Here is a 22655-nt window from a genome sequence, read left to right as displayed (position 1 = left end):
GTTTTAAACTTTTCTTCTATGAATGTATATATTGTGTTTACCTTACTCATTCTCTAATTAATCCATTTGCTACTTATGCATACTTTTTATTTTTATTTGAGTTTAAATTAGTGTCCAACATAAAACGTGATTATATTATTGATGCATGCCATGAAAAAATTATGTAAGGATGTACACCAACTTGCATAATTATATTATATATATGGTTTTCATGCACAATTCTAAACATAGATAGAAAATGTCATTGAAGAAGGAGAGAGTGTAAGTGAGAGCTTTTATTTAGGTCTACAAAATTATTTAATGAACAATAAAAGTTCTGAATCTAAAGTCCAACTACAACTGAACTATTAGGTCAGCCGATACGAGAAGGTCCTCCAACAAAAATTTATTAAGCATAAGTTCGTATTACAATATAATTTGTCCGAACACCTATCTTTTTTATCCAACCTTATAGAAAATTTCATGAACATGGTCATAAATTTCACACTAATAACACATCTAGATATTCGTACTCAATATAAGTAAGATCTTACTCTTAATTTCAAGTCAATTAGTGTACTTTGATTTATATAGTTATCAAATATTTCGTAATGACTTATTATTGACCTTTGATTTATTGAAAACAACTTAATTTACCATAATTCTCAAAATAGCTTTGGGCAATAACATAACATTAGCCTTCAAATTTGTAAAAACAACAAAAACACATTTAGTCTTCGAGTAATTTCACAGACTCCATAATTTGGCTTTTGTCTCAACAAAAGCAACCCGATCACATTGATTTCCGTACAACTTTGAAAAATAATTTCAACATTGTCTTTCGCATTTGCGAAGAAAATCCAATCACATTGATTTCCAAACAATTTCGAAAATAATCAAAACATTGATTTTACCTTAGCCAAAGCAACCAAATCACATTGGTTTTCGAACAACTTTGAAAACAATCATAACATTGGCTTTCACCTTGGCAAAAGTAACCTAATCACATTGGTTTCCGAACAACTTCAAAAACAATCACAACATTGGCTTTTGCCTTAGCGAAAGCAATCCAATCACATTATTATTTAACGTAACTATTTACAATTCATTTGGATTCAGTTCATACATAGCATTTATAGTTACAACCAAAAACTTAATTGATATCACAAAATTATAGGTAAGACTTTACTTACCTGCTCCTCCACTCGCGTAAGCTCTACCGACAGAAGATCTCGTCCTTGGTGTCCCCCCTGAACCATACAAATACTTTCCGTTAGTACATTATTTACAATCCACATACTCATTCTTTGTACAAGAAATGCTTCTTTTAATTTCATACTTAGACTCACTATGTTTAAATCGAAAAACTTGTGCACACATGTAATTAAATAAATCAATATTATTTGTTTCAATAAATAAAAAAACAAAGTCATTAATGATAACTAAAGACAAAACTAGAAAAATCAAGAGATAAAGCATATTAACTTTAAAAAAATAATCCTATAAAAACCCAACCAAACTAGACTAATCCACTAAACCCACAGTCTAAGTGATATGACCAGTATAAACGAATACAAAGGAAATTGAAGAAAATTACGAAGCCCATTATTAAAAAATTCCAACCTTCAAGGATGGAACTGGAAAAAAAAATCTCAATCAATCTAATATTAAATGATGAAATTGAAAAACAAAAATATCAAATTTAAAAATTTGTAAAAACAAAGAGCGACAAATAAAAAGAACTGACATAACCCAAGTCATTTTCAAAATCAATGAAAAATTTTATAGAATGCAAATAAATAAAAATAACGAAACTCAATCTCCAATTGAATAGATGTTAAAGTCTGAAAGGGAAAAAAACATGAGCTTAAAAAATCAAGAAAAACAATCCAAGCGAACCTTTTAAACCTGGATCAATTTCTAAAACTCACAACTCGTGAAATCCTAAAACATCATCTCCTCACAAAAGGAACACAGAGACAATTCAAATGCCACTATGAAAAGCGACGTTTGGCCACCGGATGACCTCATACACGATGCCCGAAAGCACAATGACCATTCATGCGCTAACAAGTGTAGTGCACACATTATCAGCTTTTTTTAATAATATTTATATTTATAAAATCACAAAACAGCCCTTATATCAATATGATAATTACCAAGAAAGCAAAAATAAAAAAGACAATAATTCCCTTGTATGTAAGTTAAAGAAAATTCTCTTTTTAAGGGCATTTATGTCATTCTATCGTGCTTATAAAAATAAAAAGAGAAATGCCCTTGGACATTACTTGATTCCAAGGGTAATGAAGTCATTTTACTGTGCATCAGAATAGTAAAAAGACTGATCTTTCCCCATCAAGTAATGATCAATGGACCCCCATGAAAAAATCATATTACCCTCAATAACTAGTTATTTAATTTGTTTTGAGAAGGGAAAAAATGTAATTTTATGGTTGATGTGCGTGTTGTTTTCCTGCCTTTTATATTTTCTTATAATTATAACACGTAGACTTTATGGTATTATTAATATCTTAGGAAAAATAGAAGGGACGTCTTTTTTCTAAGGGTTATTTTCATCTATTTCCTAAAAAGAAGAAAAGAAATGTGTGTTGTTATAAAAAATTACAACGGCATCATTAGAGTTTTTTTTCCCACATTAGCACAGTGAGCAAATTTATTTGTCAAACTAGCACAGTTGGGAAAATAATTTCCACTCTAGAATAGAAACAGTAGTCACGCATGTAGTACATGTGCGACCTATAGGTGGTGCATGTACTACATGTACAACCTAATAAAATTCATAAAATTTTATTATTTCATTCATTACTCAAATAAGTTTCCTATGCAAAAGTCAACATACATTTTTATGAAGATACAATGGCATGAAAAAAAAACAAAAATGATCTAATGGCTAGAAAAAAAAAAAATGACATGGAAAAAAAAGAGAGGAGAGAGAAGAAAAAAATAAAGGAGGCATTGGAGACACACTAGAGCTTCAATGATAAAACTCTTAGTACCATCAAAATGATATCAACGAGACAAATTCATATACCGTGAAAAAGCAACTTCGAAACCGGTGATGAGATGTCAACAAGTGAGCATGTCGTTGTTTTTAGACTGTAGCATGACTCACCATTAGCTTCTTAATTGGCTTTCCATAGTGTCTATAGATTCATCTCATCAATATCTTTCTGGTGGTATTGAGAGTTTCATCATCGGAGCTCTGGTGTATCTCTGACGCCTCATTCTTTCTTTCTTTTCTCTCTCCTCTCTTGTTTTTTTTTCCCATGTCATCTTTTTTTTTCCTAACCATTAGATCATTTTTGTTTTTTTTTTTTTTGTTTTCATGCCATTGGATCTCCATTAAAATATATGTTGACTTTTGCATGGGTTAATTATTTGGAAAAGAAATATAAGAATGAGAATTTGTTAGTTGCGCATGTGCTACATGTGCAACTATGAACTATGAATTTTAATAGGTTGCACATGTAGTGAATGAGCAATGTATAGGTCACGCATTTACTACATGCACTACCAGTTGTTGTGCATGTGCTACATGCACCACTTATAGGTCATACATGTAATAAATGCACAACCATTATTTTATGTGCTAAGAATTATTTTTCTAACCATGCTAGTTTGGAAAATAAGTTTGTTTACTGTGTTAATGTGGGAAAATACTCAGCATCTTTAGTACTCTTTCTATATACTCAGTAAACTGAGGAATAAGAAAAAAAGAATTTGAAAATTTCCATTAATATTTTTCATTTAGACATTTTCTAAAAACAAATAATAATAGGTTCATCTCTCTTTTGGATATAAAGCAAACTTATTAAATAGATGAAATATAATCATCATGTTCTTCTCTCTATTTTTTTTAAGCCAACACATCATTCATCTTTATTTATTTATTTATTTATTTATTTTTAAAGTGAATAGACAATTCCTCACCAAAACTTAATTATAAAATATAAAATGAAAGAATAATCAAATAAAAAAAATTGAAGGGTCATGTGCATATAAGCTAGAAGTTTAGGCCCACGCTTCTAGCCAACATTTAAATCATATACCCATGCAAGGGGCTCTATTTTTTCTTAAATTGTTTATTGATTTATTTTTAAACATCACGAAACTTAGCCGACAATGCACCATCCGTTTACAACCTTTCCGATCATTGAAGGTGGCTCCATGATAAAAAAATCTGAGTCCAAGTTTATAGACCCTAGAAAGCTAGATTTCAACCATATGTTCACAAAAAAAAAAAAAAAAAAAAAAAAAAAAAAAAAAAAAAACCTCGCTTCTAAGAATAGAACACATTCTAATTGGTCTAAGAACTCAAAATCAAATAATTTAGAAGTTTAGGCCCACGCTTCTAGCCAACATTTAAATCATATACCCACGCAAGGGGCTCTATTTTTTCTTAAATTGTTTATTGATTTATTTTTAAACATCACGAAACTTAGCCAACAATACGCCATCCGTTTACAACCTTTCAGATCATTGAAGGTGGCTCCATGATAAAAAAATCTGAGTCCAAGTTTATAGACCCTAGAAAGCTAGATTTCAACCATATGTTCACAAAAAAAAACCTCGCTTCTAAGAATAGAACACATTCTAATTGGTCTAAGAACTCAAAATCAAATAATTTTTTTTTCAAACTCTTAACTATTTTTTTGGTATCATTGAAGATGAAGACGGTCTCTATTGAGTTCCTCTCTTAAAAATGAATCTATAGAAACTAAAGTCAAAGTTATTGATGGTCAAAGTTCAGTCACTCGAGAGCTTTCTCTCTTCTAAAATTTTTTGTGGACTCACTCTCCTCTCTCAAGATACATAGATAAAAAAATGTAAAAAAACAAATAAAGTTTGGTGCCAAACTGAAAAAACAAAAGACATAGTGCATGGGCTTTCAAGTCCAAGCACACCTGAGTTTTCATGTGAGCTAGGTCATTCTTCCTATTCATGCATGTTTAGCCCTTTAATTTTTTTTTTATCTCATTATTTTTCTCTTTTCACATGTTATAATTAGATTTTTCTTAAATAATATTTAAATAATTATCCAATTATGCTATTATTTATAAATAATACTAGTAGTGTCTTTTATGATAATAATAACAATTGTTTTTCAAATGATTATATATGATACTTGTATGCATAATTTTTTAAAATGTAGATAATATTTTTGGAAAAATGTAAAACAAAAGAAACGCATTTACAAGGGAAATAGGTTTCATCAAAGTGATATTTTTTATTCATTTAAAATTGTTTAAAAACAATTTTGATATTAATTTAATGTTTCTTTAGTATTGAATTTGAATGCGTTTAGTTTCTATCCACTAAACAACATAGTTAAAGAAATATGTATTTTTTTATTAAAAAATACATTAAATTATTAATAAGAGAATTTATACTAACAATTATATTTTTTTTATACAGAATTTAAATTATTAATTTTATTACTAAAATCCATCTAAACTTCCATGTTATTAAATACTAAAAAATTAACCATTTAGGTGGTGGCCAAGTGGTAAGAACTTGGGATCAAGAGGTTTGCTTCTTCTGTGGTCTCAGGTTCGAGCCCTGTGGTTGCTCATATGATGGCCACTGGAGGCTTACATGATCGTTAACTTCAGGGCCCGTGGGATTAGTCGAGGTGCGCGCAAGCTGGCCCGGACACCCACGTTAAATTAAAAAAATACTAAAAAATTAAAGAACACCCAACATCACATCATAAAATATCCTTATTTATATCTATTTTTTAGCTTTTTATTTTTATATTTAGTTAATATTAACCATTTTTTATAATTTATTGGTTTATATAATCTTTATTTGATTTTATTTTATTAAACAAATGATTCAACTTTTCAAATTCAATTAAAAGCTTTCATGATGCTAGAGAATTAGTTAAAAAATTAACATATGATTTGAAAAAAAAACTTGAGATGACCGCTTTTTCTTTAAAGTATTAAATAAGATTTTATTTGTTTCTTCTTCTTTTTTTTTTTTTTTTTGCTAAAAACGAAATGCATTTAATTACTGAGACATTATTATCGACAGATCATCCCACAGCCAAAAAGCTGAATAAAATGCAGGTCAAGTCCTGTCATCTATCATTAACATTATACTACAACCATTTACCATTTAGGTGGTGTTTAGTAATAAAAATTTGTCACTAAAAAATTTATTTTTTCTGTGTTTTTATATTCAAGTTTTATAATTATTTATATGATAATTACTAAAAATTTATATAATTATTAATTTTAAAATTTATTAATTTACGTAAACTGCTATGAACATCCACATTAAATTAAAAAAATAACATTATACTACTCAACTTCAGTTTTGCCAGCCTCACAAAAGCATGGAGATCTGGTTCCTCATCCTCGTCTCTCTGTCCCTGTCTGCATTCCTTATAGCCTTCTTCAACCTCTTCTTCCCTTGCAAAACTCACAAACTCCCTCCAGGCCCCCTAGCCTTTCCAATTATCGGCAACATCTTATGGCTCTCCAAATCCTTCGCCGACCTCGAGCCCACCCTTCGTTCCCTCACCCAAAAGCTCGGCCCGATGGTCACCCTCCATATCTTCTCGCGCCCGGCTATCTTTATTTCCGATCGCTCCCTAGCTTACCAAGCCTTGATCCTGAACGGTTCTGTTTTTGGTAACCGCCCATCTGCTCTTGCTACTAGCAGAGTGCTTAATAGCAATCAGCAGACTATCAGCTCTTCATTTTACGGTCCGACTTGGCGCCTCCTCCGTCGAAACCTCACATCAGAAATCCTCCATTCTTCGCGGGTTAAAACATTTGGTCATGCGCGTAAATGGGTGCTGCAAATCTTGAAGAATCAATTTGACTTGTTGTCCAGGTCTGGAGATCCTGTTCGTGTTGTGGATCATGTTCAGTTTGCCATGTTTTGTCTATTAGTACTCATGTGTTTCGGTGACAAGTTAGAGGAGAAACAGGTTAAGGAGATCGAACGAGTCGAGCGTCGCATGATTGAGAATATGCGTAGATTCAATATACTTAATTTCTGGCCAAGTTTGAGCAAGATATATAGTGCTTCGTAAGCAATGGGCAGAGTTCTTGCAGCTTCGCAAGGACCAAGAAGATGTAATCATTCCATTGATAAGAGCAAGAAAGAAGTTGAAGGAAGAGAAGTTGGGAAAATCAAATGTGGAGGGGAAGAAGGATGAGTATGTCGTGTCTTATGTTGATACGCTGCTGGATCTGCAACTTCCTGGTGAGAAAAGAAAGCTTAATGAGATCGAAATGGTTACTTTATGCATCGAGTTCCTTGCAGCAGGTGTAGATACTACAACCACAGCCTTGCAGTGGATCATGGCAAATTTGGTCAAGTATCCACAGATTCAGGAGAAGCTATTTTCGGAAATGAAAGAGGTCGTTGGATAAGGAGAGGGAGAGGTGAAGGAAGATGATCTGCAAAAGATGCCGTATTTAAAAGCAATAATTCTGGAAGGTCTACGGAGACACCCACCTGGGCATTTTGTGCTGCCACATGCTGTGACTGAAGATACGGTGTTGGGTGGGTATCTGATTCCTAAAAACGGGACAGTAAATTTCATGGTGGCTGATATGGGGTGGGATCCAAAGGTGTGGGAGGATCCCATGGCTTTCAAGCCTGAAAGGTTTCTAAATGGTGAAGGGGAAGCATTTGATATAACAGGAAGCAGGGAGATCAAGATGATGCCTTTCGGAGTTTGAAGGAGAATTTGCCCTGGATATGGCTTAGCCATGCTTCATTTGGAGTATTTTGTGGCTAATTTAGTCTGGAATTTTGAGTGGAAGGCTGTGGATGGAGATGTTATTGATTTGTCTGAGAAGCAACAGCTTGCTGTGACCATGAAGAATCCATTGCACGCCCACATATCTCGCAGGTCGAGAAGCAAGGTGTAGGGTGTGTGGTGTCTTTTAATTTTATTTTCTTTTTTATGATTTTAGTTAATAAATAATATTGGAATGGGTTGACTTTCTTGTGGAGAAAGGCTGTCATGTTTGTTTACGCGGTAGGTTTAGCTTTTAAAGTAAACTGTGTAAATAATATATTTGATAATATTAAAACTCAATTTATTGTTTATGTAGGACTCAAACATTTTATGTTGAAACTGCTACTTCTTCTCCTGCCGTGTCTATGCCAGATAAATTAATTTACCTGGTCATTCTTCACTTCTTGAAAAGAACATTACGGAGTGAATTTCACTTGGTATTTGTCGTGTGAACAGTGTCTCTACCGCGTTAAAAAATTCATTTTTTTAAATTGTATTTTACTCGAAAAACTAGTGTTTAATATTATTCAATAACACTACATAAACTAGAAGGACATCGCATGATGATGTAGCATTTGCAAAATTTGATCGCAATTCCAATTTTGTTTTTGATTTTATTTTACCTGATTTTGTTACACGCTCAAAAAACCATGAAAACTATAATCCTTATCGGATGAATTTCATACGTGATGAAATTGTAGATAAGTTAATGGAATAATAAAAAATATTTGATATAAAGTAGTATTTATTTAATGATGTAATAGTGGTAGTTAAATCTATAATATTTAAATTAAAAACCATCAATATTAATACATATCATTTTTAGTTATTTTATAACCTCAATTTAAAAAGCATGTTTAACCAAACACATTAAACTATTTTTTATTCAACCTCAATTTCAACCACAGTTTTAACCAAACATACCTCAGTCAAAAGTACTTTTTATAAAACAATTTTTTTCAAACCACAACCACAAAAGTTACCACAATACCAAACACACAAGTAACTATTTAAGGAAGGTTTTTTCTTAATTTTTTATATTAAATTGTAGAGTTAGCTTCTAAGTAAGATTTATCAAATTAATGATGCATTTTTAAGATCAATTAGGAAAAAAAGAAAAAAAAGATTTTAATCTTATCTTCATGATCAAAGCCAAAAATGGAAGTAGATGTTTTTTAATCAAGCAAAATCGGAAGAGAATATATATTTTTTGATGAGCTTTACATATTATTAACGACTTATAGTGTGTTTGAGAATGTTGTGTAAATCGTGTTTTTAAAAAATTTGATTTTTTTTGTTTAAAATGAAATTTTTTTTATGTTTTCAAATTGTTTTGATGTGCTGATGTCAAAATTAATTTTTTAAAAATAAAAAAACTTTATTTTGATGCATTTCTAAACGAAAAACACTTTAAACCGTCACCGCTACCACAATCTCAAACAGGCCCTTAGAGGTGTTAAAGCATCAATTAAATTAGGCTAAAAGCATCAACACTACCGTAAATAGTAACGAAACCATAAACCTCTTTTAGTTTAATTTCTTGTGAAACTTCATCACACCAAGTAAGCAAATCTTTTTTTTTTGTAATTCATTTATATTTTAGGTTAATTTATTAAAAAATTATGGTATTTGTAGTTTACTTGTATATTTAAGTATTTTATAGCTTTCTCCAAGAAAATTTTGTTGTATTAATGCATGATTTGTATGTTAGGGTTTGTTTGGGATTTGAGAATATTGATTTTATTTGTCATTTGATGAAATTGAGTTTGATTTTGTAACTTAATGTTTTATAATTGAAGAAATGATGAGTTATTTAATGAGTACCAATTATATTTTCTCAATTTTTTCTCAGATTGGAAATGTGAGAAAATTTGGGGAAATTGATTTTTTATGGAATTGATAATAATTAAAATATATTAATATAGGTTGAATAAGTTTGAATTGAATAAATGATGGATAATTAATTAATTGGGTACCGATTATTATTTTTTTTAATTTTATTGTTTAGTTCACATTTTAAGACAAAATTAAATTTGTGTGCAAATGATAATTAATTGTTGGATTGTGAATTTAATTTTAATAAAAAAAATTTAATTTTGAATGGATAGTTGCATTATAAATAAATGTTGTCATCAATATTCTATATAGGTTTCATACGTAATTAATTATCATTATTGGATGTACCGAGATTCTTCCAATGGGTTGTATAAGTAAGATTATCTTAAAGGGGTTAAGAGTTTTATGAATTTTATACTTTCTAATCTAAAGAATATTAGTGAAGGTGAAATTAGATGTCTATATGTGAAGTGTAAGAAGAAAAAGTTTCATCATAAAGATATTATATCTACTTAAGAAAGGGTTTGTCAAAAAAATATTTATATTGGGTTGCACATAGAGACCCATATGTTCCTTACAAAACCATGTTAGAAAGGATGGTTTGTCAAGAAATATTTATATTGGGTTGCACATAGAAACATACACGAGCTTGTGGATGATAATAATAATAATAATAATCCTTATAGGAGTATGATGATGGATGCAATGTGAATGAATCAAAATTATTTAGGTGAAGGTTCATATAACATCCCTTTAGATGAAAAATCAAATGCAGATGCAGCTAGGTTTTTTTTAACTTTTGAAAGATTCTGATGAACCATTATGGGAAGGGTGTACAACTCACAATAAATTATCAGTCATTGCACAACTATTTACCATCAAGTCAGATTATGGGTTGCATGAAGCCGATTATGATAAGATCCTCGAATGGGTGAAAATCATGTTACCTGAAGGGAATAGGCTGAAAGATAACTTCGATACTGTAAAATCCATAATGAAACCTCTTGACCAAGGATATTAAAAAATTGGTGTGTCTAAACTTGTGCATGTATGAAAATATAAATTTTATTGAGTACAAAACCTGTCAGCATGCTCGATATAAATCTAATTGTGGTAGAGCATGGACACTTATCGCATACAAAAAATTGAGATACTTCCTAATGACTTATATGTTGGAAAGGTTATTTATGTCTTCAAAGACTGCTGAGCATATGACATGGCATCATTCATATGACGAGGTGGATATAGTCATTATGCATCCTTTCAATGGTTAAGCTTGAAAATAGTTTAATAGAGTGCATCTATAATTTTCAATGAAACCATAAAATGTACATCTTGTCTTATGTACAAATGGATTTAATCCATTTGGATCCTTTCCTGCACTCTATTCTTGTTGGCTGGTCATATTAACAATTCAGAACTTACCCCCAGGAATATGTATGAAGCTAGAATTTATATTCTTATCTATGGTCATACCTGATCCTTACAATCCAGGTACGAATATAGATATTTTTGTTAAATCGTTGATTGATGAGTTAAATCAGTTATGGTTAGTCGAGGCTTTGTTATATAATGTCTTAAGAAAATAAAGTTTTCAAATGAAGACGGCTTTGATGTGAACTACAAATGATTTTTCTCTGTATAGGATGATTTTAAGTTGAGTATATATGGAAAATTATCTTTTCCATATTTTATAGATAATAATAAGGCATTTACCTTAATTAATAGTGGTAAAGCTTCTTCTTTTTTTATTGCTACTAGAGGTTCTTACCAAGTCATGTCGATTCAGAAACAACATAAAGGACTTCTTGAAATGTTAAAATGAAAATAATGTTACACCTTTAATACTATTAGTTGAAGAAGCATACGATAAAATCTTATAATATAAGGGCATTATATTTGGTTTTCATTCTGGTAAACAAAAGTTTATTAGTTTTGGTATGACTCACAACATAAGAAACTATTGATGGAATTTTTTTCATCAACATTTTCATTGCTTTTTTTTTAATTTTCTGGTAGTGTATTTTTAAAAAATAGTAGTTAAAAAAGGAGGAATTATATTAGAAATTATATTCTTATGGGATTTAAATTAGTGCCCTTCTTGCAAAAACATATATCTTTTGACATATAATTAGGTTAAAGAATTTGGCAAGCTCCTTACGACACAAGATAAAATATCTTAATTTATATTTATCTTTTAACTTCCAAACTTCGTCTTTAATTAACATTAGCAACTCTTTTTTACATGTATTGACGTTTATAATTCTCAATAAAATTTATTAAGTGCAAACATCAACGTTTTAGTTCACCATTGAAATTTTTCTTGATACACTAAACTGCATTAACAACACCTGTATATTTTTTTACATTGCAAAAAAAATACTTTTGATATGACCCGTGACAAAGCGTAGTTCTATTGACTAGTATAAAATAAAAGAGCAATGTATTTCACTATTTCTTTTATTGTTTCTCAACACTCATTTGCAATATGGATTATTACAGTAAAGTTGAGTCTAACCCCTTATTTTTTGATCCTTGAACAAATATCCACTTCGATCACAAATATTTTTTTTTAATTTCATCCTCCCACACTATTTTCACTTAATTTTAATAGTTTGCATGCTATGTTGTCAAAAAATATCCTAACATTGAGTTCATGCTTGATTTTGCAAAATAAAATTTAATTTTATCAACTAAAAAAATTAAAATAACATGGACCAAATCTAACACGGAAACAAAACACGCAACTCTGTTTTCTTTTTCAATGTCTAAAGAGCATAAAACTACGATTTGGTCCTAAAGTTTTTTACTTTTTCATTATTTATCCCTATTTTTAGAGTTTTATGTTTTAATCTTAAATTCCATTTGTTTTACATTTTATTCTTTAGAATTTGAGAGGACAGAGAGTAGCCTAAAAAAAAAGTTGTTAGTCACATTTCGACTATTAAAAAAACTGATATTGGTGTTAGTGGGTTCATCTTGGAGATAGGAGTTCAATGAAGGTGATGTTTTTCTTTAAACATGTTGTAAACAGTAGATCAGGACCCGTTAAGTTTTTTTATTTGGTTGGATTTTGGATTTTAGATTTTAGAGTGATTATATGCTTTTTTAGAGTTTAAAATAAGTTTATTGAGATTTTTTTATGATATTTCAAGATATTTTTGAGTAAAACAAGTTGAAAATTATGTATTTTGAATCCTGAATATTAGACCCTAACTTTTCAACTATCAAACATGATTAGATAGTGACTCATGATAAGAGTTTGGGACTAAGGGGTTTGCTCCCCCTGTGGTCTCAGGTTCGAGCCCTGTGGTTGCTAATATTATAGTCATTGGAGGCTTACATGATCGTTAATTTTAAGGCTCGTGAAATAAGTCGAGGTGCATGCAAGCTGACCCGAACACCCACGTTAATAATAAAAAAAATAAGATTAGATAGTCATTTACCTTTACCTGACACACATTGTCAGCTATTTTTAAAAAAAATATTTGGTGGAAAAATCGTCCATTAAAAAAAAAAAATAAGGCATGTGGGCTTGCTTTCTAGGCCAATAGGTAGGTGTCTGACTTGTTTTTCTAGGGTTGACTAGAAGGTGAAGCCTAGAAACGCTTGTTTTTTTTAGATATTTCTTTATTAAAAAAAGATAAAAATATCTTTAAACTAAATTATTAAAATAATATTTAAATGATTATGCCATTATTTTTAAAAAGATTAAGATTTTTGTGATGATGTTATCATTACTTATAAATAATTATGTATTTTTCTAATATGTATAATTTTCTTATTGATATTTGATGAGAATTAAATATTTATTTTTATATTTTATATAATTTTCTTAATTTTATTGTTCTTAAATATCTTTTATGTGAATGTTGATTCAAAATTTTATAATTTTATAATTAAGACTTGGTTTCACAATCATAATACATTTCTTACTTTAAAAAATAATATTTCTCACAAAAAAATGTTTTTTTTTAAATAAAAAAGAAATACATCAATAAAAAAATAGATTTTTTTATTAAATGTATTTTTTTTTTCTTTTAGGTCAGACACGTTGCCTTTGGTGATCTCTCTCTTTAAAAGCACTCTTTTCTCTCTTCCTCCCGACAGAACCAGTAAAATATATTCGAAATTTGAAATTTGAAATTTGAAATTTTGAGAGAGATGGCAACAGCATCAAGCAACATGAAGGGTTTCTACAGGCAAAAGAAGAACAAGAATAGTGGTATCACAAAACCAACATCGTCCAAGAAATCATCCCTTCATCACATTGCCTCTCTTGGCTCCGATATTACACAACCAACTGCCCAGGTTTCCCATGGCTCTCCTGATCATAAAGGTTTTTGTTTCATATGTACTCTCTCAAAAAAAAAATTATTTTGTTGTTACATTTAACTTGTTACTTCTTGTTTGATTATTGATGTATTTTTTTTCAATAATAAAGATGGTGGATTTTTTTTTATTCCAAGAAGATAATTTTCCTTGTTTTTAATCACATTTTTTCATATTTATTTTTACTCAAATTGAAAATTCGTATCTGGGTTTCTTCTTCATTGTGATATATTCTTTGTAAAATATCGATCTACATGTAGCTTATTGTGTTTTGTTGATTTTTTTTTTTTTGTGTTTAATAGATTATTATGACGAACATGAGGGACTGTTGAGACAATTTGACATGAACATGGCATATGGGCCGTGTCTTGGGATGTCTCGGCTTGCACGTTGGGAGCGTGCTCAACGTTTAGGTCTAAACCCACCGAATGAATTTGAGGGACTGTTGAAGGCTGAAATGGTTCAATCAGAATGCTGGTGGGATGGTCGCGTTTAGAAGTTCTAGTATTATGCTTTGGTGTAACAATGGAAGCTAATGTATGACTGCAAGTTGTGCTTTTAATTTGTAGTGTTCTGTTCAGCCTCTGGCTGTGTTAGTGTGAACTAGTGAATTTGCTGATCTTAATCAAATGCTTTTCTTGACGTAAATGTTGTGTGTTGTAAACATTTGACCAGTGGCCCTTTGTGTGGATTACGAGATTATGTGCTGTTCCAACTAGGGCTTGTTTGCATCTATGATGTTGAGCAACATGGAGAGTTTTTTAATCATGAATGTGTCTCATTATTCTGTTTTAGCATGTCGTAGAGAGCCTTGTGATCAGAATTTAACAAAAAAGTAGATATCGTTCTATATTTTTTGTTTAAATTTTGAATATCATGATTGAATGCTGGAATTTCTACATAAATGAGCATGGTTATCAGCAGATGATGGAAGAGACCTTAAGAACTTGTCAGCACGTTCCTGACTTGTTGGAACAGTACAGGTACGATTTAATGATCAATTTTTCCTTTCGATTGTTCAATGAATTGTCTGCAAGCAATATTCATGAGATATTTCAGCTGTTTGACTGCTCTGGCTATTGGTTCCCATCGTGTGGCAAATATAAAAAATCCATGGGCACAAGGAGAAGATTTTCTTGCGGGGCTAGGGCAGGATATTCAAAGTTATTCGCTCCCTATTCCAGTCTTTTCCCTTTTTTGAGAATGTATTCGATATGTTAATACCACCAAACGAAGCAACAAGCAATAGGCTTGCAACACAAGGAAACATCATTCGCGCAGGAAAGGAATCTTTTCTTCTGGTATTATAATCTTACTCGAGATTTGACAACTTATGAAGGCTCATCAATCTGCTCCAGGCATCCCCCATTTCGAACAATCTCCAGTTCTACAAGTGATCAAAATGCCTTCCATTTTGTCCTTATTTTGGTTGTTTGGTCATTGAAGAAAACACTGCCAATCTACCAGACATTTGAATGCTCCCACTTCACCTCCCTCTCTATCAGAAGAGAAAGAAGTCCTTTTGTAAACCAAAGATTGGCTCCGTTAGAAATCTAAGAGGAGAAGAAAGACCAGTATTACACCATTTGATGTGGGATTTCTGCTTTAGTACGTATGAAAAGAGATCCAACAACACGATGTCGCAATATATAGCATTCAAGATATCACAAAGAAATTCATGTAAGGCTGCAACTACCACTAAGCATACATTTTTCTGGAGAATAAACACCTAGTATACTTGTAATTAGACATAGCGGGAAATGTGGTATAAAAGAATATGCCGTAGAAAATCACCGCAACTATAATCCTACTCCTTTTTCGTGCTGGTTTTTGCCTGCTTATCGTCAGGAATGCATGATGACCAATAAATTGGCAAGAGTGTGCAGACTGCCTGTATTAGAAGGGCCTGAGGAAATCCTGAAAAATCACTGCCAGTAACTCCAACAAATGACGAAAGTGCAACTCCAAGGTATCCACTCACTATGAATGAAAGGGCATTAGCAGAAGCCACAAGAGCCATCAGGGATCCTTCACATCCTGAAGGGCAGAGCTGTGCTATTAAAATATTGAATGGCAGAATCTTAAAGAAGAATAGAACCTCCAAAAGGCCTGAGAAGACTATAACATACAACGAATCTGGCACGCCCATATTCCGATAAACTCCCTTAACAAATAGCAGATCAGAAAGCATGAATACTGCCATCACTCCCTGAATGGCTGCAATTAACTTCTTTGATGGGACTGACTTTAAATAGCAATTGTAGATGATGCTCCATAGAAGCATTGCTGCCTGGCCAAAAACCTTAGAGATCCCCAACACAGATGAATTGATGTTCAGATACTGTGTTTGGTAAAAGAACATGGTTCCTGTTAGTGCTGGGATTATGGCATTAGATGCTGCCAACCATGCTATTGAGTAAGCAATCTCAGGTTTCTGTAATGCAACTGAAAGCTCTGAAAGCTGTTTTCTAATTCCAACCCCGGATGAACTTTTGGGGAGGTTAAGTGAGCTTTCATGGACAGTGATTGTAACAAACAATTGCAGAGCAACAGTAAGGCTGAAAATGAGGAACATGGCTTGGGCACCGTATCTGTTAATGGCAATGCCACCAAGCAGGTTTCCAAGGACACCACCGGCAGAGGAAGCAATCCACACAAATGATTGCAGCTCACCTGAGGAAGATGACTGAGAAGTTTTAGGAGACATGGTGAGCTGCTTTCCTATCCCAGCAACAATGGCATCATTTGCAACCTCAGCTATTGAAGCACCAAGATTGCTAAGGAGGAGACATAGACTCAAGGTGAAGATTGAGATGCCTGATGGAGAGAGGATTGCTATAGCTAGCCATGAAACTGCTTGCAAGAAAGCTGCAATAACAGATGAGAAAACATGTTATGAAGCGATTTTGAGTTATATCATGAAAGAGATATAACAGAACCATGCATATTTGTGTAGAATCATATCCATCAGTTCTCCATGGTACCAAACTTTTTCCTTGCAGGCAAATTAGTAAAAGATTTTTAAGTTGCAATTCATTACTTCTCTATTTCATAGCTATCTTCATCAAATGACATATAAGTTGTTCCATGAGCAAAAGTATAAGGATAAAATTATCGTGAAGGCGGCAGCTGGGGTGATTCAAATAGATAAACATGCGAAGCAGGAATATTACAAGTTAATACAATTTGAAGAAGCGATGAGATAATTCCCCTGAAAGTCGAAAACAGATTCAAGCAGTTTTATCCTAAATCACCTGTTAGATAGTATTTAGAACTTAAATAATACCAAAAAAAAGGTTGTTTCTTGAAACTTAAGATGCATCTGTGCTCTGCCTGTCAGCCTTTACTGACAAGAAAAGTAGTTTGATATGGGATCCAACCATCATTTCTCAACATGCAAGCCCTCTTTATCAAGGAATATAGAACTTATCCAATGAGTGAAAGGCATAGGTTAAAATCATCATGAGAGTAGTTTAGCTAATGCAATGAAAACATCTTGAAGCTGTTAACTATTGAAATCCTCCTCCCTCCCCACCACCGCCACTAAAATGGAAGGAAACAGAACAAAGCATGCTAACTATCGAAACACACAGCCTCAGAAAGAAGCCTCTTCGCTATAACCAGATCGACATTGCAGACTCTTGGAAGCAATGTTCCTATAGAGATATGACTCTAAGAAGAGAGAGAGAGAGGCTTCAGAGAACAGCAAGACTCGTGCAGACCATTCAAGCCTGAGTCTCTGATTTTGGTTGCCCATTTAAAAATTAACTACCCACACGCAAACAGTATCTCAAATAAATTGCAAGGACTGAGGAAGCTCTCCAAATAAAAAACATCACCTGGTTCAATTTTCAAACAGGTATATGGTGGCCAGCACATGTTTCAAAAAAATACTAGAAACTTGTCCCTTGAGAATGGCACAAACAAAATTATGTAACTCAAACTAACCACACACTCCGAACTAAACCTTGGAAACATCCTTAATTCTTTTTATACTATAAATAAAAAAGAAGTAAATTTGCTAACTGAATTCTAAGAGAACAACAACCAGTGGAACTCCTTGTACAAATACAAAAGCACACTCATAAAACAAACAACATTCCATATAAACCCTACATTGAACGTCCAAAAACTTATATTTCCATAACATAACAACAACAATAATAATAATAAACCCTTTATCAAAATACTCAAACTTTAACATATCTTAATCAGATCAAGAAGAAGCTAAATAAATAAAAAATGACACCCCTGCTGCCTTTACTTTGATCCCAGGTAAGGTCTGGAACCAAATAAAATAAAACCAAACAAGTGAAACACAATTCAATCAAACACATCAATGAACAGCAAGAGAAAGAAGAGTAAGAGAAAGAAAAAAGAAAAGAAAAGCTTGAGTGCTTTTTTGTGATTAATTCACTTACCACCGATGGCAATATAAGGAATGCGGTGCTGGCCAAAAATGTAAACAGCATCGGAAACGACACCATAGAGAGGCTTGCCAACCATGGGAAGATTAGCAGAGTTCTGAAGGAGCTGAAGAGTAGAAGGGTCCACATTAAGCCCATCTTTCACGAAAAAGTTTATAGCCATCCATGGTAAACACCTGAACCCTTGTACCCAGAATCCCAAAACCAGTATTCTCCTCATCAAGCTCGAGTCCTTACCACCATCTGGTAAAGGAGAAGGAGAAGATACCATTTTTTTTTCTTTTTGGGAATTTTAAGTTAAAAAAAGCTGTCGGTTTTGGAGGTTTTTCCCTTCTTTTATTTCCTTACAGATTTTGGGGGCTGTCTATGAATTTATTATGCACACGAAGAGGTTTTTGGGAATGGACACGTGTGAGGTGTCGGTCTCTTTTTAATTGTTTTTTTATTGTCTTAATAATATAATTAAGAACAGAAGTCGAATATATCTACATGCTTTCTAAAATATAAATTATGTAAAGGAAATAAGAGTAAGAGAATTAAAATTTCTTGTCGGCAAATATTAAGTATATTAAGAGTGTGTTCGATAGTAAGGTAGAAGTTGTTTTTTAAAATGTTATTTATTTGGAAATATATTAAAATAATATTTTTAATGTTTTAAAAATTATTTTTGATATTAGTGCATCAAAATAATTTGAAAACACCAAAAAAATATTAATTTAAAATAAAAAAAACAACAAAATTTAATTTTTTTCAAAAATATTTTTGAAATACTAAAGTAAACGGGGCTTTGAATTAACTAACCACTAATTATATCTGTTATAAAAAAAAATTAAAAAAAATTAAATTAAATTTTCTCATAATAATTTTTTCCATTGCGGTTACAGAAAAGAAGTGAAGTTAATTAGTTAATAGATTATGTGTTTTACTAGTATGTTTTAAATTATAATTTTTCAATTTCCATCTTTTTCCTCCTATTTAAGAGGAAATATCTTACTATTTAAAAGGACACTTGATATTCAACTTCCTTCCATTTCACTTCACTTTCCTTCTTTTCTCTTTTCCATAATTTAAGAACACTACAAACAAGAAAAAGAAATCAACAGAACTAGTAATGTCAAAGGAAGATGATAATTACCAAATAATATCGCAAATAAGATAATTGCAGTCATAGTTTTGAAACCCGGCCTGCCCCAGCCAGGCGGGTCGATCCGGGACTCGGCCAACCCGGGTCTGGAACCAGGCCGGGTTGAAGAAAAAGCAGGGGAAGGAAAAACTCGGTGTGACCCAGCGACCCAGTCAAAAACCCGGTTGCAACCCGTTAACTTTTTTTTTAACTAAAACGATGTCGTTTTTATTTTGTTAAAAACATTGGCCCGAGCCACCCGGTGAACCGGTCAAAACCCTGAACCCTGGCCTTGAACTGGGTCTAAAAACTAGGATTGCGGTGCATGCAAATCAAAACATATATCTCTTATTTTTTTAAGTTTAACTATATAACATGTTGACCCGATATCTTTAATATACTTGTTATGCATGAAAAAAGTATATGATAGCATATGATTTAAAAAATAATAGTAAGTATTTCGAGTAAGAGAATACTATAAAAAAAATACTCTCTTCATAAATACTCAAATATTTCTGTTTATGTAAAATAAAAAGTTAGAGAAATCCAAACAAGAATGCCACGTCAAAGAAAAGGAAGGAATTTAGTAATAATATAATTCTTGAATATATAACCCATAGAGCTTGGATAAACAAGTAGATAATCTGCATTAAATATTGGATAAACAATTAATATCATTGAAACCTTGGTTCTGCAAGTAAATGAATAAACTTAATTTCCCTGAAAAATAAATTGTTGAGCCCTTTGATATCAGAACTGTCTAGAAATAAATAAATTGAATTTAAATAGAAAAGTTAATTGATAACACCTATATATCCTCCGTGATTTATTTATTTATTTCTAAATAAATAAATCATGAAGAATATCCTCTGTTAATTGATAACATCGATATATCATAATTTATCGATATATCATAATTTATTATTATTATATTAACATAAATGTCCGGATCAATTTGTATATATTTCGATTAATCTCACGGATCCTGAAGTTAACGACCATGTAAATCTCCAGTGGTCTTGAGGTTTATGAGACTCGAACTGGTGACCTCTAGAGAGCAAACTTAGAGCCTGACCAGTTGAGCTACACCCCTCAGGGTTTTTTTTTTTATTATTTATTTTTATTAACAGGAGTATCCGGGTCAGTTTGCGCGCATCTCTACTAATCTCACAGACCCTAAAGTTAACGATCATGTAAGTCTCTAGTAGTCCTAAGGTTTATGGAACTCAAACTTGTGATCTTTAGAGAACAAATCTAGAACCTGGCCAATTAAATTATACCTCTTAAAATTATATCGAAAGGATATTAACAGTAGTAGAATATCCTGCACATGGGCACATGAGGGCAGACCTAAGTCTGGAACATTCCAGCACTTTATTTTTATTATAAAAGGGAGGACTATTGAATATTCGTGTAATTACGTTGCAAACTTTATAATTTCTTCTCTTTCTTTTCTTTTCACAAGACAACAGTTAGCACATACAGCAAGGGAAGGATATTCCGTCACAAAATTTATAATTTCTCTCTTGGAAGACAAGTTAGGGATATTAAAGACAGTGACAGCAGCGGTAATTTTTTAAAATATTTTTTTATTTTAAAATATATTCAAATAATATTTTTTTTATTTTTTAAAATATCATCACATCAAAATAATTTAAAAATAAAAAAAATAAATTAAAAATTAAAAATTAAAATTTTATAAAACTTTGATTTTACCGCTTCCGCTACCGCTGCCCCGTATAAACAATAGGCTTAAACTTAAGATAGTTATTTAATACTTCGAAGTGATGTGGGATAAGTAAGCAGCCACTCACTTGGAATTAGGGTTAGAATAAATAAAATAAAAAAAATTACTGAAATAACTAGCAATTAACTTTAAACCTTACAGTTTTTTTTTTTTAAAAAAAAAATCACTCTCTATCTCAAAGGCAGTGTCCAATTTGACTTTGTACACATCCTCTAGCAAATAAATAATATCTTGATATAATATAATTAATTTTATTTTCCACAAAGTATCAAAATAAAAATCTAGAGGTAATTATTGCCATTCCTATTCTAATCATTAAATTTTGAAATCACATTAAGAGTGTATTTGTTTAGAAATGTGGTTCCGGTTGTTTTTAAAATATTTTTTACTCGAAAATGCATCAAAATAATATATTTTTTATTTTTTTAAAATTATTTTTGACATCAGCACATTAAAACAATCTGAAAACACCAAAACAATATTATTTTGAAGCAAAGAAAACAATAAAATAAAAATTAATTTTTTTCAAAAATACTTTTAGAATACCGTAATTCTTAACACCAACACGAGATAAAAATTTATGTGGATATTATATACTTATAAAAGAGTATTATTTAATTAATAGTTGAAAAATACATATGCGCGTGTCATTCTAAAATAATAATATATTTATTTTGAATGATTTATAAGGAAGTTATATAACAAACGGCAAGAGCTTTTGTCATTCGAAAAGCGTCGGTTAGAGTCAAAGGGTGGAGGCGGAAGGGCAGGTCGCTAGGATTTTCGATGGACGGAAAAGGAACAGTCGTGACGGCGTTGGTTAGGGAGAGCAAGTGGTAGAAAGCTGTGGTCTTTGATTTGGGGAAGGAGCTGTTTGTTTTACTATTGACGGTGGACGACATCAAAATTATCCGATATTTGTCGTGCGTTAGATATTTTATTTCTCAACAAAAACACTTTCTATACAAGTTTTTTTTAACATATTTTTATAGTTAAAAATTTTTTAAAGGAAAACTAAAAAGTTTTTGTATACATATAATTAAATAAACTGAAAATTAATTGTGTTAATAAATAAATAAAAAATTTATAAATAATAACTAAAAATAAAACTAATAAAAATTAAGAGACAGATATAGATCATGATATTTAATTTTATAAGATGAGATATTTACCCGGTTATGTTTGTTAAATTTATTTATTAAAATAATTTTTTATTCAATCAAACTATAATAGAAATAAATATACATATTAATTTTATTGAATAAAATAAAAGCGAAAACAAATATCATGCAAGGCTGCAAATAAAAAAAATATTATTTGAAAATAAATTTTTTTATTTTTTAAAATAAAGTTCTTGCATACAAAAAGATAAAAAAATAATAAATTAGAATAACTTTTTAAAAATTAAATATATACACCAACATAAAA

At 31.2% G+C, this 22655-nt stretch overlaps 2 protein-coding genes and 1 pseudogene across 2 annotated transcripts; 2 read left to right on the top strand and 1 right to left on the bottom strand.

Annotated features, from left to right (window-relative positions):
- Window positions 1-6291: 6291 nt before the first annotated feature.
- LOC112326139 (cytochrome P450 89A2-like) lies at window positions 6292-8071 on the top strand (annotated as a pseudogene).
- A 5582-nt stretch (window positions 8072-13653) lies between these two features.
- On the top strand, window positions 13654-14578 carry LOC7493896 (DNA polymerase delta subunit 4). Its single transcript, XM_002319736.4, has 2 exons — window positions 13654-13937; window positions 14233-14578. Exons 1-2 carry the CDS (start codon window positions 13763-13765, stop codon window positions 14424-14426), a joined length of 369 nt encoding a protein of 122 aa, XP_002319772.2. The 5' UTR covers window positions 13654-13762; the 3' UTR covers window positions 14427-14578.
- A 977-nt stretch (window positions 14579-15555) lies between these two features.
- On the bottom strand, window positions 15556-18720 carry LOC7493895 (probable folate-biopterin transporter 7). The gene is made up of 2 exons (XM_002319205.4): window positions 18352-18720; window positions 15556-16798 (listed from the first exon to the last, which is right to left on the bottom strand). The coding sequence occupies exons 1-2, from the start codon at window positions 18626-18628 to the stop codon at window positions 15738-15740; spliced, it is 1338 nt and encodes a 445-aa protein (XP_002319241.3). The 5' UTR covers window positions 18629-18720; the 3' UTR covers window positions 15556-15737.
- Window positions 18721-22655: the final 3935 nt, after the last annotated feature.

The sequence above is a fragment of the Populus trichocarpa genome, chromosome 13 (assembly GCF_000002775.5).
Source record: "Populus trichocarpa isolate Nisqually-1 chromosome 13, P.trichocarpa_v4.1, whole genome shotgun sequence".
Lineage (NCBI taxonomy): Eukaryota > Viridiplantae > Streptophyta > Magnoliopsida > Malpighiales > Salicaceae > Populus > Populus trichocarpa.
This window is presented reverse-complemented; position numbering and strand designations above follow the sequence as displayed.